The sequence below is a fragment of the Chiloscyllium punctatum genome, unplaced genomic scaffold, assembly GCF_047496795.1.
Source record: "Chiloscyllium punctatum isolate Juve2018m unplaced genomic scaffold, sChiPun1.3 scaffold_1221, whole genome shotgun sequence".
NCBI lineage: Eukaryota > Metazoa > Chordata > Chondrichthyes > Orectolobiformes > Hemiscylliidae > Chiloscyllium > Chiloscyllium punctatum.
This window is the reverse complement of record NW_027310955.1, coordinates 1403-23995: the sequence shown is the minus strand read 5'-3', so window position 1 is coordinate 23995 and position 22593 is coordinate 1403. Positions and strand designations below refer to the sequence as shown.

Here is a 22593-nt window from a genome sequence, read left to right as displayed (position 1 = left end):
CTCACTGTAACACACTGATATATCCTCACACCCCTCACTATAACAAACTGATATACCCCACACCCCTCACTGTAACACACTGATATAACTCACACCCTCACTGTGACACACTGATATATACCCCACACCCCTCACTGTAACACCCTGATATACCCCACACCCCTCACTGTGACACACTGATATACCCCACACCCCTCACTGATATACCCCACACCCCTCACTGATATACCCCACACCCCTCACTATAATACCCTGATATACCCCACACCCCTCACTGTAACACACTGATATACCCCACACCCCTCACTGTAACACACTGATATACCCCGCATCCCTCACTGTAACACACTGATATACCCCGCACCCCTCACTGTGACACGCTGATATACCCCACACCCCTCACTGATATACCCCACACCCCTCACTGTAACACACTGATATACCCCACATCCCTCACTGTAACACACTGATATACCCCACACCCCTCCCTGTAACACCCTGATATACCCCACACCCCTCACTGGAACACACTGATATACCCCACACCCCTCACTGTAACACACTGATATATCCCACACCCCTCACTGTAACACACTGATATACCCCACACCCCTCACCGTAACACACTGATATACCCCACACCCCTCACTGTAACACACTGATATACCCCACACCCCTCACCGTAACACACTGATATACCCCACACCCCTCACTGTAACACCCTGATATACCCCACACCCCTCACTGTAACACCCTGATGTACCCCACACACCTCACTGTAACACCCTGATATTCACCACACCCCTCACTGTAACACCCTGATATACCCCACACCCCTCACGGTAACACACTGATATACCCCACACCCCTCACTGTGACACACTGATATACCCCACACCCCTCACTGTAACACACTGATATACTCCACACCCCTCACTGTAACACACTGATATACCCCACACCCCTCACTATAACACACTGATATACCCCACACCCCTCACTGTGACACACTGATTTGCCCCACACACCTCACTGTGACACACTGATATACCCCACACCCCTCACTGTGACACACTGATATACCCCACACCCCTCACTGTAACACACTGATACACCCCACACCCCTCACTGATATACCCCACACCCCTCACTGATATATCCCACACCCCTCACTGTAACACACTGATATACCCCACACCCCTCACTGTGACACGCTGATATACCCCACACCCCTCACTGTGACACACTGATATACCCCACACCCCTCACTGTAACACCCTGATATACCCCACACCCCTCACTGTGACACACTGATATACCCCACACCCCTCACTGTAACACACTGATATACCCCACACCCCTCACTGTAACACCCTGATATACCCCACACCCCTCACTGTAACACCCTGATATACCCCACACCCCTCACTGTGACACACTGATATACCCCACACCCCTCACTGTAACACACTGATATACCCCACACCCCTCACTGTAACACCCTGATATACCCCACACCCCTCACTGTAACACACTTATATACCCCACACGCCTCACTGTAACACACTGATATACCCCACACCCCTCACTGTAACACCCTGATATACCCCACACCCCTCACTGTGACACACTGATATACCCCACACCCCTCACTGTAACACCCTGATATACCCCACACCCCTCACTGTGACACACTGATATACCCCACACCCCTCACTGGAACACACTGATATACCCCACACCCCTCACTGTTATACCCCACACCCCTCACAGTGACTCACCGATATACCCCACACCCCTCACTGTGACACACTGATATACCCCACACTCCTCACTGATATACCCCACACCCCTCACTGTAACACACTGATATATCCCACACCCCTCACTGTAACACACTGATATACCCCACACCCCTCACTGTAACACACTGATATATCCCACACCCCTCACTGTAACACACTGATATACCCCACACCCCTCACTGTGACACACTGATATACCCCACACCTCTCACTGATATACCCCACACCCCTCACTGTAACACACTCATATACCCCACACCCCTCACTGTAACACACTGATATATCCCACAACCCTCACTGTAACACACTGATATACCCCACACCCCTCACTATAACACACTGATCTACCCCACACCCCTCACTGTAACACAATGATATACCCCACACCCCTCACTGATATACCCCACACCCCTCACTGTAACACACTGATGTACCCCACACCCCTCACTGATATACCCCACACCCCTCACTGATATACCCCACACCCCTCACTGATATATCCCACACCCCTCACTGTAACACACTGATATACCCCACACCCCTCACTGTGACACGCTGATATACCCCACACCCCTCACTGTGACACACTGATATATCCCACACCCCTCACCGTAACACACTGATATACCCCACACCCCTCACTGTAACACCCTGATATACCCCACACCCCTCACTGTGACACACTGATATACCCCACACCCCTCACTGTAACACACTGATATACCCCACACCCCTCACTGTAACACCCTGATATACCCCACACCCCTCACTGTAACACACTGATATACCCCACACCCCTCACTGTAACACACTGATATACCCCACACCCCTCACTGTAACACCCTGATATACCCCACACCCCTCACTGTGACACACTGATATACCCCACACGCCTCACTGTAACACCCTTATATACCCCACACCCCTCACTGTGACACACTGATATACCCCACACCCCTCACTGTTATACCCCACACCCCTCACAGTGACTCACCGATATACCCCACACCCCTCACTGTGACACACTGATATACCCCACACTCCTCACTGATATACCCCACACCCCTCACTGTAACACACTGATATATCCCACACCCCTCACTGTAACACACTGATATACCCCACACCCCTCACTGTAACACACTGATATATCCCACACCCCTCACTGTAACACACTGATATACCCCACACCCCTCACTGTGACACACTGATATACCCCACACCTCTCACTGATATACCCCACACCCCTCACTGTAACACACTCATATACCCCACACCCCTCACTGTAACACACTGATATATCCCACAACCCTCACTGTAACACACTGATATACCCCACACCCCTCACTATAACACACTGATATACCCCACACCCCTCACTGTAACACAATGATATACCCCACACCCCTCACTGATATACCCCACACCCCTCACTGTAACACACTGATATACCCCACACCCCTCACTGATATACCCCACACCCCTCACTGTAACACACTGATATACCCCACACCCATCACTGATATACCCCACACCCCTCACTGATATACCCCACACCCCTCACTGTAACACACTGATATACCCCACACCCCTCACTGATATACCCCACACCCCTCACTGTAACACACTGATATACCCCACACCCCTCACTGTAACACACTGATATACCCCACACCCCTCACTGTAACACACTAATATACCCCACACCCCTCACTGTAACACACTGATATACGCCACACCCCTCACTATAATACACTGATATACCCCACACCCCTCACTGTAACACACTGATATACCCCACACCCCTCACTGTGACACACTGATATACCCCACACCCCTCACTGTAACACACTGATATACCCCACACCCCTCACTGATATACCCCACACCCCTCACTGTGACACACTGATATATCCCACACCCCTCACTGATATACCCCACACCCTTCACTGTAACACACTGATATATCCTCACACCCCTCACTGATATACCCCACACCCCTCACTGTAACACACTGATATACCCTACACCCCTCACTGATATACCCCACACCCCTCACTGTGACACACCGATATACCCCACACCCCTCACTGTAACACACTGATGTATCCCACACCCCTCACTGATATACCCCACACCCCTCACTGTAACACACTGATATATCCTCACACCCCTCACTATAACAAACTGATATACCCCACACCCCTCACTGTAACACACTGATATACCTCACACCCTCACTGTGACACATTGATATACCCCACACCCCTCACTGTAACACCCTGATATACCCCACACCCCTCACTGTGACACACTGATATACCCCACACCCCTCACTGATATACCCCACACCCCTCACTGATATACCCCACACCCCTCACTATAATACCCTGATATACCCCACACCCCTCACTGTAACACACTGATATACCCCACACCCCTCACTGTAACACACTGATATACCCCGCATCCCTCACTGTAACACACTGATATACCCCGCACCCCTCACTGTGACACGCTGATATACCCCACACCCCTCACTGATATACCCCACACCCCTCACTGTAACACACTGATATACCCCACATCCCTCACTGTAACACACTGATATACCCCACACCCCTCCCTGTAACACCCTGATATACCCCACACCCCTCACTGTAACACACTGATATACCCCACACCCCTCACTGTAACACACTGATATATCCCACACCCCTCACTGTAACACACTGATATACCCCACACCCCTCACCGTAACACACTGATATACCCCACACCCCTCACTGTAACACACTGATATACCCCACACCCCTCACCGTAACACACTGATATACCCCACACCCCTCACTGTAACACCCTGATATACCCCACACCCCTCACTGTAACACCCTGATATACCCCACACACCTCACTGTAACACCCTGATATTCACCACACCCCTCACTGTAACACCCTGATATACCCCACACCCCTCACTGTAACACACTGATATACCCCACACCCCTCACTGTGACACACTGATATACCCCACACCCCTCACTGTAACACACTGATATACTCCACACCCCTCACTGTAACACACTGATATACCCCACACCCCTCACTATAACACACTGATATACCCCACACCCCTCACTGTGACACACTGATTTACCCCACACCCCTCACTGTAACACCCTGATATACCCCACACCCCTCACTGTAACACACTGATATACTCCACACCCCTCACTGTAACACACTGATATACCCCACACCCCTCACTGTAACACCCTGATATACCGCACACCCCTCAGTGTGACACACTGATATACCCCACACCCCTCACTGTAACACACTGATATACCCCACACCCCACACTGTAACACACTGATATACTCCACACTCCTCACTGTAACACACTGATATACCCCACACCCCTCCCTGTAACACACTGATATACCCCACACCCCTCACTGTGACACACTGATTTACCCCACATCCCTCACTGTAACACACTGATATACACCACACCCCTCACTGTGACACACTGATTTACCCCACACACCTCACTGTAACACCCTGATATTCACCACACCCCTCACTGTAACACACTGATATACTCCACACCCCTCACTGTAACACACTGATATACCCCACACCCCTCACTGTAACACCCTGATATACCCCACACCCCTCACTGTGACACACTGATATACCCCACACCCCTCACTGTAACACACTGATATACTCCACACCCCTCACTGTAACACACTGATATACCCCACACCCCTCACTATAATACACTGATATACCCCACACCCCTCATTGTGACACACTGATATACCCCACACCCCTCACTGTAACACACTGATATACCCCACACCCCTCATTGTGACACACTGATATACCCCACACCCCTCACTGTAACACACTGATATACCCCACACCCCTCACTGTAACACACTGATATTCCCTACACCCCTCACTGTAACACCCTGATTTACCCCACACCCCTCACTGTAACACAATGATATACCCCACACCCCTCACTGATATACCCCACACCCCTCACTGTAACACACTGATGTACCCCACACCCCTCACTGATATACCCCACACCCCTCACTGATATACCCCACACCCCTCACTGATATATCCCACACCCCTCACTGTAACACACTGATATACCCCACACCCCTCACTGTGACACGCTGATATACCCCACACCCCTCACTGTGACACACTGATATATCCCACACCCCTCACCGTAACACACTGATATACCCCACACCCCTCACTGTAACACCCTGATATACCCCACACCCCTCACTGTGACACACTGATATACCCCACACCCCTCACTGTAACACACTGATATACCCCACACCCCTCACTGTAACACCCTGATATACCCCACACCCCTCACTGTAACACACTGATATACCCCACACCCCTCACTGTAACACACTGATATACCCCACACCCCTCACTGTAACACCCTGATATACCCCACACCCCTCACTGTGACACACTGATATACCCCACACCCCTCACTGTAACACCCTGATATACCCCACACCCCTCACTGTGACACACTGATATACCCCACACCCCTCACTGTTATACCCCACACCCCTCACAGTGACTCACCGATATACCCCACACCCCTCACTGTGACACACTGATATACCCCACACTCCTCACTGATATACCCCACACCCCTCACTGTAACACACTGATATATCCCACACCCCTCACTGTAACACACTGATATACCCCACACCCCTCACTGTAACACACTGATATATCCCACACCCCTCACTGTAACACACTGATATACCCCACACCCCTCACTGTGACACACTGATATACCCCACACCTCTCACTGATATACCCCACACCCCTCACTGTAACACACTCATATACCCCACACCCCTCACTGTAACACACTGATATATCCCACAACCCTCACTGTAACACACTGATATACCCCACACCCCTCACTATAACACACTGATATACCCCACACCCCTCACTGTAACACAATGATATACCCCACACCCCTCACTGATATACCCCACACCCCTCACTGTAACACACTGATATACCCCACACCCCTCACTGATATACCCCACACCCCTCACTGTAACACACTGATAAACCCCACACCCCTCACTGTAACACACTGATATACCCCACACCCCTCACTGTAACACCCTGATATACCCCACACCCCTCACTGTAACACACTGATATAACCCACACCCCTCACTGGAACACACTGATATACCCCACACCCCTCACTGTTATACCCCACACCCCTCACAGTGACACACCGATATACCCCACACCCCTCACTGTGACACACTGATATACCCCACACTCCTCACTGATATACCCCACACCCCTCACTGTAACACACTGATATATCCCACACCCCTCACTGTAACACACTGATATACCCCACACCCCACACTGTTACACACTGATATACCCCACACCCCTCAGTGTGACACACTGATATACCCCACACCCCTCACTGTAACACACTGAGAAACTCCACACCCCTCACTGTAACACACTGATATACCCCACACCCCTCACTGTAACACCCTGATATACCCCACACCCCTCAGTGTGACACACTGATATACCCCACACCCCTCACTATAACACACTGATATACCCCACACCCCTCACTGTAACACAATGATATACCCCACACCCCTCACTGATATACCCCACACCCCTCACTGTAACACACTGATATACCCCACACCCATCACTGATTTACCCCACACCCCTCACTGATATACCCCACACCCCTCACTGTAACACACTGATATACCCCACACCCCTCACTGATATACCCCACACCCCTCACTGTAACACACTGATATACCCCACACCCCTCACTGTAACACACTGATATACCCCACACCCCTCACTGTAACACACTAATATACCCCACACCCCTCACTGTAACACACTGATATACGCCACACCCCTCACTATAACACACTGATATACCCCACACCCCTCACTGTAACACACTGATATACCCCACACCCCTCACTGTGACACACTGATATACCCCACACCCCTCACTGTAACACACTGATATACCCCACACCCCTCACTGATATACCGCACACCCCTCACTGTGACACACCGATATACCCCACACCCCTCACTGATATACCCCACACCCCTCACTGTGACACACTGATATATCCCACACCCCTCACTGATATACCCCACACCCTTCACTGTAACACACTGATATATCCTCACACCCCTCACTGATATACCCCACACCCCTCACTGTAACACACTGATATACCCCACACCCCTCACTGATATACCCCACACCCCTCACTGTGACACACCGATATACCCCACACCCCTCACTGTAACACACTGGTATATCCCACACCCCTCACTGATATACCCCACACCCCTCACTGTAACACACTGATATATCCTCACACCCCTCACTATAACAAACTGATATACCCCACACCCCTCACTGTAACACACTGGTATACCCCACACCCCTCACTGTGACACACTGATATACCCCACACCCCTCATTGTAACACCCTGATATACCCCACACCCCTCACTGTGACACACTGATATACCCCACACCCCTCACTGATATACCCCACACCCCTCACTGATATACCCCACACCCCTCACTATAATACGCTGATATACCCCACACCCCTCACTGTAACACACTGATATACCCCACACCCCTCACTGTAACACACTGATATACCCCGCATCCCTCACTGTAACACACTGATATACCCCACACCCCTCCCTGTAACACCCTGATATACCCCACACCCCTCACTGTAACACACTGATATACCCCACACCCCTCACTGTAACACACTGATATATCCCACACCCCTCACCGTAACACACTGATATACCCCACACCCCTCACCATAACACACTGATATACCCCACACCCCTCACCGTAACACACTGATATACCCCACACCCCTCACTGTAACACACTGATATACCCCACACCCCTCACCGTAACACACTGATATACCCCACACCCCTCACTGTAACACCCTGATATACCCCACACCCCTCACTGTAACACCCTGATATACCCCACACACCTCACTGTAACACCCTGATATTCACCACACCCCTCACTGTAACACCCTGATATACCCCACACCCCTCACTGTAACACACTGATATACCCCACACCCCTCACTGTGACACACTGATATACCCCACACCCCTCACTGTAACACACTGATATACTCCACACCCCTCACTGTAACACACTGATATACCCCACACCCCTCACTATAACACACTGATATACCCCCACACCCCTCACTGTAACACACTGATATACCCCACACCCCTCACTGTAACACACTGATATACTCCACACCCCTCACTGTAACACACTGATATACCCCACACCCCTCACTATAACACACTGATATACCCCACACCCCTCACTATAACACACTGATATACCCCCACACCCCTCACTGTAACACACTGATATACCCCCACACCCCTCACTGTAACACACTGATATACCCCACACCCCTCACTGTGACACACTGATTTACCCCACACACCTCACTGAAACACACTGATATACCCCACACCCCTCACTGTAACACACTGATATACCCCACACCCCTCACTGTGACACACTGATATACCCCACACCCCTCACTGTAACACACTGATATACCCCACACCCCACACTGTTACACACTGATATACCCCACACCCCTCAGTGTGACACACTGATATACCCCACACCCCTCACTGTAACACACTGAGAAACTCCACACCCCTCACTGTAACACACTGATATACCCCACACCCCTCACTGTAACACCCTGATATACCCCACACCCCTCAGTGTGACACACTGATATACCCCACACCCCTCACTGTAACACACTGAGAAACTCCACACCCCTCACTGTAACACCCTGATATTCACCACACCCCTCACTGTAACACCCTGATATACCCCACACCCCTCACTGTGACACACTGATATACCCCACACCCCTCACTGTAACACACTGATATACTCCACACCCCTCACTGTAACACACTGATATACCCCACACCCCTCACTGTAACACCCTGATATACCCCACACCCCTCACTGTGACACACTGATATACCCCACACCCCTCACTGTAACACACTGATATACTCCACACCCCTCACTGTAACACACTGATATACCCCACACCCCTCACTATAACACACTGATATACCCCACACCCCTCACTGTGACACACTGATATACCCCACACCCCTCACTGTAACACCCTGATTTACCCCACACCCCTCACTGTAACACACTGATATACCCCACACCCCTCACTGTAACACACTGATATACTCCACACCCCTCACTGTAACACACTGATATACCCCACACCCCTCACTGTAACACCCTGATATTCACCACACCCCTCACTGTAACACCCTGATATACCCCACACCCCTCACTGTGACACACTGATATACCCCACACCCCTCACTGTAACACACTGATATACCCCACACACCTCACTGTAACACCCTGATATTCACCACACCCCTCACTGTAACACCCTGATATACCCCACACCCCTCACTGTGACACACTGATATACCCCACACCCCTCACTGTAACACACTGATATACCCCACACCCCTCACTATAACACACTGTTATACCCCACACCCCTCACTGTAACACACTGATATACCCCGCACCCCTCACTGTAACACACTGATTAACCCCACACCCCTCACTATAACACACTGATATACCCCACACCCCTCACTGTAACACACTGTTATACCCCACACCCCTCACTGTGACACCCTGATATACCCCACACCCCTCACTGTAACACTCTGATATACCCCACACCCCTCACTGTAACACACTGATATACCCCACACCCCTCACTATAACACACGGATATATCCCACACCCCTCACTGTAACACACTGATATACCCCACACCCCTCACTGTAACACCCTGATATACCCCACACCCCTCACTATAACACACTGATATACCCCACACGCCGCACTGTAACACACTGATATACCCCACACCCCTCACTGTAACTCACTGATATACCCCACACCCCTCACTGTAACACACTGATATACCCCACACCCCTCACTGTAACACACTGATATACTCCACACCCCTCACTGTAACACACTGATATACCCCACACCCCTCACTGTAACACCCTGATATACCCCACACCCCTCACTGTGACACACTGATATACCCCACACCCCTCACTGTAACACACTGATATACTCCACACCCCTCACTGTAACACACTGATATACCCCACACCCCTCACTATAACACACTGATATACCCCACACCCCTCACTGTGACACACTGATATACCCCACACCCCTCACTGTAACACCCTGATTTACCCCACACCCCTCACTGTAACACACTGATATACCCCACACCCCTCACTGTAACACACTGATATACTCCACACCCCTCACTGTAACACACTGATATACCCCACACCCCTCACTGTAACACCCTGATATTCACCACACCCCTCACTGTAACACCCTGATATACCCCACACCCCTCACTGTGACACACTGATATACCCCACACCCCTCACTGTAACACACTGATATACCCCACACACCTCACTGTAACACCCTGATATTCACCACACCCCTCACTGTAACACCCTGATATACCCCACACCCCTCACTGTGACACACTGATATACCCCACACCCCTCACTGTAACACACTGATATACCCCACACCCCTCACTATAACACACTGTTATACCCCACACCCCTCACTGTAACACACTGATATACCCCGCACCCCTCACTGTAACACACTGATTAACCCCACACCCCTCACTATAACACACTGATATACCCCACACCCCTCACTGTAACACACTGTTATACCCCACACCCCTCACTGTGACACCCTGATATACCCCACACCCCTCACTGTAACACTCTGATATACCCCACACCCCTCACTGTAACACACTGATATACCCCACACCCCTCACTATAACACACGGATATATCCCACACCCCTCACTGTAACACGCTGATATACCCCACACCCCTTACTGTAACACCCTGATATACCCCACACCCCTCACTATAACACACTGATATACCCCACACGCCGCACTGTAACACACTGATATACCCCACACCCCTCACTGTAACTCACTGATATACCCCACACCCCTCACTGTAACACACTGATATACCCCAAACCCCTCACTGTAACACACTGATATACCCCCCACCCCTCACTGTGACACACTGATATACCCCACACCCCTCACTGTAACACACTGATATACTCCACACCCCTCACTGTAACACACTGATATATGCCACACCCCTCACTGTGACACACTGATATACCCCACACCCCTCACTATAACACACTGTTATACCCCACACCCCTCACTGTGACACCCTGATATACCCCACACCCCTCACTGTAACACTCTGATATACCCCACACCCCTCACTGTAACACACTGATATACCCCACACCCCTCACTGTAACACACTGATATACCCCACACCCCTTAATGTAACACACTGATAAACCCCACACCCCTCACTGTAACACACTGATATACCCCACACCCCTTACTGTAACACACTGATAAACCCCACACCCCTCACTGTAACACCCTGATACACCCCACACCCCACACTGTAACACACTGATATACCCCACACCCCTTACTGTAACACACTGATAAACCCCACACCCCTCACTGTAACACACTGATATACCCCACACCCCTTACTGTAACACACTGATATATCCCACACCCCTCACTGTAACACACTGTTATACCCCACACCCCACACTGTAACACACTGATATACCCCACACACCTCACTGTAACACCCTGATATACCCCACACCCCTCACTGTAATACACTGATATACCCCACACCCCTCACTGTAACACACTGATATACCCCGCACCCCTCACTGTAACACACTGATATACCCCGCACCCCTCACTGTAACACCCTGATATACCCCACACCCCTCACTGTAACACCCTGATATACCCCACACCCCTCACTGATATACCCCAAACCCCTCACTGATATACCCCACACCCCTCACTGTAACACACTGATATACCCCACACCCCTCACTGTAACACACTGATATACAACGCACCCCTCACTGTAACACCCTGATATACCCCACACCCCTCACTGTAACACCCTGATATACCCCACACCCCTCACTGATATACCCCACACCCCTCACTGATATACCCCACACCCCTTACTGTAACATACTGATATACCCCACACCCCTCACCTTAACACACTGATATACCCCACACCTCTGACTGATATACCCCACACCCCTCACTGTAACACACTGATATACCCCACACCCCTCACTGTAACACACTGATATACCCCACACCCCTCACTGTGACACACTGATATACCCCACAACCCTCACTGATATACCCCACACCCCTCACTGTAACACACTGATATACCCCACACCCCTCGCTGTAACACACTGATATGCCCCACAAATCTGACTGATATTCCCCACACCCCTCACTGATATACCCCACACCCCTCACCGTGACACACTGATATACCCCACACCCCTCACCTTGACACACTGATATATCCCACACCCCTCACCGTAACACACTGATATACCCCACACCCTTGACTGTAACACACTGATATACCCCACACCCCTCAATGTAACACACTGATATACCCCGCACCCCTCACTGTAACACACTGATCTACCCCACACCCCTCACTGTAACACCCTGATATACCCCACACCCCTCACTGATATACCCCACACCCCTCACTGATATGCCCCACACCCCTCACTGCAACACTCTGATATACCCCACACCCCTCACTGTAACATACTGATATACCCCGCACCCCTCACCTTAACACACTGATATACCCCACACCTCTGACTGAAATACCCCACACCCCTCACTGTAACACACTGATATACCCCACACCCCTCACTGTAACACACTGATATACCCCACACCCCTCACTGTGACACACTGATATACCCCACAACCCTCACTGATATACCCCACACCCCTCACTGTAACACACTGATATACCCCACACCCCTCGCTGTAACACACTGATATGCCCCACAAATCTGACTGATATTCCCCACACCCCTCACTGATATACCCCACACCCCTCACCGTGACACACTGATATACCCCACACCCCTCACCTTGACACACTGATATATCCCACACCCCTCACCGTAACACACTGATATACCCCACACCCTTGACTGTAACACACTGATATACCCCACACCCCTCAATGTAACACACTGATATACCCCGCACCCCTCACTGTAACACACTGATCTACCCCACACCCCTCACTGTAACACCCTGATATACCCCACACCCCTCACTGATATACCCCACACCCCTCACTGATATACCCCACACCCCTCACTGCAACACTCTGATATACCCCACACCCCTCACTGTAACATACTGATATACCCCGCACCCCTCACCTTAACACACTGATATACCCCACACCTCTGACTGATATACCCCACACCCCTCACTGTAACACACTGATATACCCCACACCCCTCACTGTAACACACTGATATACCCCACACCCCTCACTGTGACACACTGATATACCCCACAACCCTCACTGATATACCCCACACCCCTCACTGTAACACACTGATATACCCCACACCCCTCGCTGTAACACACTGATATGCCCCACAAATCTGACTGATATTCCCCACACCCCTCACTGATATACCCCACACCCCTCACTGTAACACACTGATATACCCCACACCCCTCACCGTGACACACTGATATACCCCACACCCCTCACCTTGACACACTGATATATCCCACACCCCTCACCGTAACACACTGATATACCCCACACCCTTGACTGTAACACACTGATATACCCCACACCCCTCCCTGTAACACCCTGATATACCCCACACCCCTCACTGTAACACCCTGATATACCCCACACCCCTCACTGTAACATACTGATATACCCCACACCCCTCACTGTAACATAGTGATATACCCCACACCCCTCACTGTAACACACTGATATACCCCACACCCCTCCCTGTAACACCCTGATATACCCCACACCCCTCACTGTAACATACTGATATACCCCACACCCCTCACTGTAACACACTGATATACCCCACACCCCTCACTGTGAGACACTGATATACCCCACACCCCTCATTGATATACCCCACACCCCTCACCGTAACACACTGATATACCCCACACCCTTGACTGTAACACACTGATATACCCCACACCCCTCACTGTAACACACTGATATACCCCACACCCCTCACTCTGACACACTGGTATACCCCACACCCCTCACTGTAACACGCTGATATATCCCACACCCCTCACTGTAACACACTGATATATCCCACACCCCTCACTGTAACACACTGATATACCCCACACCCCTCACTGTAACACACTGATATATCCCACACCCCTCACTGTAACACACTGATATACCCCACACCCCTCACTGAAACACACTGATATACCCCACACCCCTCACTGTAACACCCTGATATACCCCACACCCCTCACTGTAACACACTGATATACCCGATACCACTCACCGGAACACACTGATATATCCCACACCCCTCACCGTAACACACTGATATATCCCACACCCCTCACCGGAACACACTGTTATATCCGACACCCCTCACCGTAACACACTGATATATCCCACACCCCTCACCGGAACACACTGATATATCCGACACCCCTCACCGTAACACACTGATATACCCCACACCCCTCACTGTGACACACTGATATATCCCACACCCCTCACTGTAACACCCTGATATATCCCACACCCCTCACCGGAACACACTGATATATCCCACACCCCTCACTGTAACACACTGATATACCCCACACCCCTCACTGTAACACACTGATATATCCCACACCCCTCACTGTAACACACTGATATACCCCACACCCCTCACTGTAACACACTGATATATCCCACACCCCTCACTGTAACACACTGATATACCCCACACCCCTCACTGAAACACACTGATATACCCCACACCCCTCACTGTAACACCCTGATATACCCCACACCCCTCACTGTAACACACGGATATACCCGATACCACTCACCGGAACACACTGATATATCCCACACCCCTCACCGTAACACACTGATATGCCCCACACCCCTCACTGTAACACACTGATATACCCCACACCCCTCACCGTAACACACTGATATACCCCACACCCCTCACTGTCACACACTGATATATACCCCACACCCCTCACTCTAACACACTGATATATCCCACACCCCTCACCGTAACACACTGATATACCCCACACCCCTCACTGTAACACACTGATATATCCCACACCCCTCACCGTAACACACTGATATACCCCACACCCCTCACTGTAACACACTGATATATCCCACACCCCTCACCGTAACACACTTATATACCCCACACCCCTCACTGTAACGCACTGATATATCCCACACCCCTCACCGTAACACACTGATATACCCCACACCCCTCACTGTAACACACTGATATATCCCACACCCCTCACCGTAACACACTGATATACCCCACACCCCTCACTGGAACACACTGATATACCCCACACCCCTCACTGTAACACACTGATATACCCCACACCCCTCACCGTAACACACTGATCTACCCCACACCCCTCACCGTAACACACTGATATACCCCACACCCCTCACTGTAACACACTGATATACCCCACACCCCTCACCGTAACACACTGATATACCCCACACCCCTCACTGTAACACACTGATATACCCCACACCCCTCACTGTGACACACTGATATACCCCACACCCCTCACTGTAACACACTGATATACTCCACACCCCTCACTGTAACACACTGATCTACCCCACACCCCTCACCGTAACACACTGATATACCCCACACCCCTCACTGTAACACACTGATCTACCCCACACCCCTCACCGTAACACACTGATATACCCCACACCCCTCACTATAACACACTGATATACCCCACACCCCTCACCGTAACACACTGATATACCCCACACCCCTCACTGTAACACACTGATATACCCCACACCCCTCACTGTAACACACTGATATACCCCACACCCCTTACTGTAACACACTGATAAACCCCACACCCCTCACTGTGACACACTGATATATCCCACACCCCTCACCGTAACACACTGATATACCCCACACCCCTCACTGTAACACACTGATATATCCCACACCCCTCACCGTAACACACTGATATATGCCACACCCCTCACTATAACACACTGATATATCCCACACCCCTCACCGTAACACACTGATATACCCCACACCCCTCACTGGAACACACTGATATACCCCACACCCCTCACTGTAACACACTGATCTACCACACACCCCTCACCGTAACACACTGATATACCCCACACCCCTCACTGTAACACACTGATCTACCCCACACCCCTCACCGTAACACACTGATATACCCCACACCCCTCACTGTAACACAGTGATATACCCCACACCCCTCACCGTAACACACTGATATACCCCACACCCCTTACTGTAACACACTGATATACCCCACACACCTTACTGTAACACACTGATAAACCCCACACCCCTCACTGTGACACACTGATATATACCACACCCCTCACCGTAACACACTGATATACCCCACACCCCTCACTGTAACACACTGATATATCCCACACCCCTCACCGTAACACACTGATATACCCCACACCCCTCACCGTAACACACTGATATACCCCACACCCCTCACTGTAACACACTGATATATCCCACACCCCTCACTGTAACACACTGATATATCCCACACCCCTCACCGTAACACACTGATATACCCCACACCCCTCACTGTAACACACTGATATACCCCACACCCCTCACTGTAACACACTGATATACCCCACACCCCTCACTATAACACACTGATATACCCCACACCCCTCACTGTAACACACTGATATACCCCACACCCCTCACCGTAACACACTGATATACCCCACACCCCTCACTGTAACGCACTGATATATCCCGCACCCCTCACTGTAACACACTGATATACCCCACACCCCTCACCGTAACACACTGATATATCCCACACCCCTCACTGTAACACACTGATATACCCCACACCCCTCACTGTAACACACTGATATACCCCATACCCCTCACTGTAACACACTGATATACCCCACACCCCTCACATAAACACACTGATATATCCCACACCCCTCACTGTAACGCACTGATATATCCCGCACCCCTCACTGTAACACACTGATATACCCCACACCCCTCACTGTAACACATTGATATATCCCACACCCCTCACCGTAACACACTGATATACCCCACACCCCTCACTGTAACACACTGATATATCCCACACCCCTCACCGTAACACACTGATATACCCCACACCCCTCACTGTAACACACTGATCTACCCCACACCCCTCACCGTAACACACTGATATACCCCACACCCCTCACTGTAACACACTGATATACCCCACACCCCTCACCGTAACACACTGATATACCCCACACCCCTCACTGTAACGCACTGATATATCCCGCACCCCTCACTGTAACACACTGATATACCCCATACCCCTCACTGTAACACACTGATATACCCCACACCCCTCACTGTAACGCACTGATATATCCCGCACCCCTCACTGTAACACACTGATATACCCCACACCCCTCACTGTAACACACTGATATACCCCACACCCCTCACTGTGACACACTGATATACCCCACACCCCTCACTGTAACACACTGATATACTCCACACCCCTCACTGTAACACACTGATCTACCCCACACCCCTCACTGGAATACACTGATATACCCCACACCCCTCACTGTAACACACTGATCTACCCCACACCCCTCACCGTAACACACTGATATACCCCACACCCCTGACTGTAACACACTGATCTACCCCACACCCCTCACCGTAACACACTGATATACCCCACACCCCTGACTGTAACACACTGATATACCCCACACCCCTCACCGTAACACACTGATATACCCCACACCTCTCATTGTCACACACTGATATATACCCCACACCCCTCACCGTAACGCTGCAGCAAAATATATGAAACACAGATCATTTTGAAACTCTCTCTCTCTCTCTCTCTCTCTCTTTCTGTGTCTCTGTCCCCAGCCCACAGAAGAGATGGCCAAACAGCATTACATCGATCTCAAAGACAAACCATTCTACAGTGGACTCTGCAAATTCACTGCCGCGGGACCATTTGTTGCCATGGTGAGTTTAGGGGTGGGATGGATTACAGTAACTGGTGTCTCTCAGTCCCCTCTCTCTCAGGGAGATATCTGTACACTGACTGGTGTCTCTCAGTCCTCTCTCTCTCAGGGAGATATCTGTACACTGACTGGTGTCTCTCAGTCTCCTGTCTCTCTCTCAGGGAGATATCTGTACACTGACTGGTGTCTCTCAGTCCCCTCTCTCTCAGGGGGATATCTGTACACTGACTGGTGTCTCTCAGTCCCCTCTCTCTCAGGGAGATATCTGTACACTGGCTGGTGTCTCTCAGTCCTCTCTCTCTCTCTCAGGGAGATATCTGTACACTGACTGGTGTCTCTCAGTCCCCTCTCTCTCAGGGAGATATCTGTACACTGACTGGTGTCTCTCAGTCCGCCCTCTCTCTCAGGGAGATATCTGTACACTGACTGGTTTCTCTCAGTCCCCTCTCTCTCTCAGGGAGATATCTGTACACTGACTGGTGTCTCTCAGTCCCCCCTCTCTCTCAGGGAGATATCTGTACACTGACTGGTTTCTCTCAGTCCCCTCTCTCTCTCTCAGGGAGATATCTGTACACTGACTGGTGTCTCTCAGTCCCCTCTCTCTCTCAGGGAGATATCTGTGGACTGAAATTCTGTTTAACAGACATACAAACTAAAATTTTCTCTGAATATTACAAATTGCAGTGTTGGGAAGGACAGAGTATTGTTAAGGTAGTGCGAGACATGATGGGAGAGACAAATCCTGTGGACTCCAAACCAGGAACGATTCGTGGAGATCTCTGTGTTCAAGTCGGCAGGTACATACAAAATCCAGTCTCCTTCTCCCCCCTCGGTCAGACCCCACACTCGGAGCACCGTACACAGTTCCCCGGTCTCCCCTCGGTCACTCGGAGCACCGTGCACAGTTCCCCAGTCTCCCCTCGGTCAGACCCCACACTCGGAGCACCGTGCACAGTTCCCCGGTCTCCCCTCAGTCACTCGGAGCACCGTGCACAGTTCCCCGGTCTCCCCTCGGTCACTCGGAGCACCGTGCACAATTCCCCGGTCTCCCCTCGGTCAGACCCACACTCGGAGCACCGTGCACAGTTCCCCGGTCTCCCCTCGGTCAGACCCCACACTCGGAGCACCGTGCACAGTTCCCCGGTCTCCCCTCGATCAGACCCACACTCGGAGCATCGTGCACAGTTCCCCGGTCTCCCCTCGGTCACTCGGAGCACCGTGCACAGTTCCCCGGTCTCCCCTCGGTCACTCGGAGCACCGTGCACAGTTCCCCGGTCTCCCCTCGGTCAGACCCACACTCGGAGCACCGTGCCCAGTTCCCCGGTCTCCCCTCGGTCACTCGGAGCACCGTGCACAGTTCCCCGGTCTCCGCTCGGTCAGACCCCACACTCGGAGCATCGTGCACAGTTCCCCGGTCTCCCCTCGGTCAGACCCAGACTCGGAGCACCGTGCACAGTTCCCCAGTCTCCCCTCGGTCACTCGGATCACCGTGCACAGTTCCCCGGTCTCCCCTCGGTCAGACCCAGACTCGGAGCACCGTGCACAGTTCCCCGGTCTCTCCCCTCAGTCAGACCACACACTCGGAGCACCGTGCCCAGTTCCCCGGTCTCCCCTCGGTCAGACCCAGACTCGGAGCACCGTGCACAGTTCCCCGGTCTCCCCTCGGTCAGACCCCACACTCGGAGCACCGTGCACAGTTCCCCGGTCTCCCCTCGGTCACTCGGAGCACCGTGCACAGTTCCCCGGTCTCCCCTCGGTCACTCGGAGCACCGTGCACAGTTCCCCGGTCCCCCCTCGGTCAGACCCCACACTCGGAGCACCGTGCACAGTTCCCCGGTCTCCCCTCGGTCACTCGGAGCACCGTGCACAGTTCCCCGGTCTCCCCTCGGTCACTCGGAGCAACGTGCACAGTTCCCCGGTCTCCCCTCGGTCACTCGGAGCACCGTGCTCAGTTCCCCCGGTCTCCCCTCGGTCACTCGGAGCACCGTGCACAGTTCCCCGGTCTCCCCTCGGTCAGACCCACACTCGGAGCACCGTGCACAGTTCCCCGGTCTCCCCTCGGTCAGACCCCACACTCGGAGCACCGTGCACCGTTCCCCGGTCTCCCCTCGGTCACTCGGAGCGCCGTGCCCAGTTCCCCATTTTCCTTTGAACATTGCAAGTGGATTCGAAAGTAGTGACAAATGGGCAGGGAAAGGTGGAAACGGCAGAGGGAGGGTTACCGTGCACGGCTCTCCGGTACCCCACCGGTCTGCTGTCAGTGGGATCTTGCTGTGCTCTCTGACCTCTCTCCCCATTCCCCCCCCCGCCCCTTCTCCGTCAGGAACATTATCCACGGCAGCGATTCCCTGGAAACAGCCAAGAAGGAGGTCGCTCTTTGGTTCAAACCTGAGGAGCTGATCGAGTGGAAGAGCTGCATGGAGGGCTACCTTTACGAGTGAGGCAGCATCCGCCTCTCACGCCCAGGGGTTCACCGAGCGAGGGACTGTCACTCATCGCACCCCCCCGCACCGTGCAGATCTGGTCCTCCCTGGTCTGCGCAGGAGCCTCAATAAAACAGCTGGAAATTCGCATTGTCTGCCTGGCTCTTCACTTCCACCCGGCCAATCCTCTCCCTCACTCTCTCTCTCTCTCTCTCCGTCTCTCTCTGTCTCTCTCCTTCTCTCTCTCCGTCTCTCCCCCTCTCCCTCTCTCCCACATTCTCTCTCTCTGTCTCTCTCTCTATCTCTGTCTCTCTCTCTCTCTCTCTCTCTGTCTCTCTCTCTCTCTCTCTCTCTGTCTCTCCCTCTCTCTCCATCTCTCTCCATCTCCCTCTCTCTCCCCCTCTCTCCCTCTCCCTCTCTCCCACCCCCTCTCTCTCTCTCTGTCTCTCTCTCTCTCTATCTCTGTCTCTCCCTCTCTCCCTCTCTCTCTCCCTCTCCCACCCTCTCTCTCTCACTCTCCCTCTCCCTCTCTCCCTCTCCCCTTCTCTCCCTCTCCCTCCCTCTCTCCCTCCCACTCTCTCCCCCTCTCTCTCCCTCTCTCTCCCTCTCCCTCTCCCTCCCCCTCTCTCTCCCTCTCCCTCTCCCTCCCCCTCTCCCTCTCTCCCTCTCTCCCTCACCCTCCCACTCTCCCTCTCTCCCCCTCTCTCTCCCTCTCCCTCTCTCTCTCTTTCTGTCCTTCTCACATACTCTCTCTCTCTTTCTCTCTCTCGGAGTCTCTCTCTCTCTCTCACACATGTTCTCATTCCCTCTTTCTCACTCCCTCTTGCTCTGTCTCTGTCTAT

At 51.9% G+C, this 22593-nt stretch overlaps 1 protein-coding gene across 1 annotated transcript in view; it reads left to right on the top strand.

Moving 5' to 3' along the window:
• Positions 1-21898, top strand: part of LOC140474845 (nucleoside diphosphate kinase B-like) — a 34551-nt gene extending 12653 nt beyond the window's left edge. Inside the window, exons 2-4 of the mRNA XM_072567734.1 lie at positions 19228-19329; positions 20013-20125; positions 21652-21898. Coding sequence (XP_072423835.1) covers positions 19228-19329; positions 20013-20125; positions 21652-21769 — 333 coding nt within the window. The 3' untranslated portion in view covers positions 21770-21898. The remainder of the gene's footprint in view (positions 1-19227; positions 19330-20012; positions 20126-21651) is intronic.
• Positions 21899-22593: the final 695 nt, after the last annotated feature.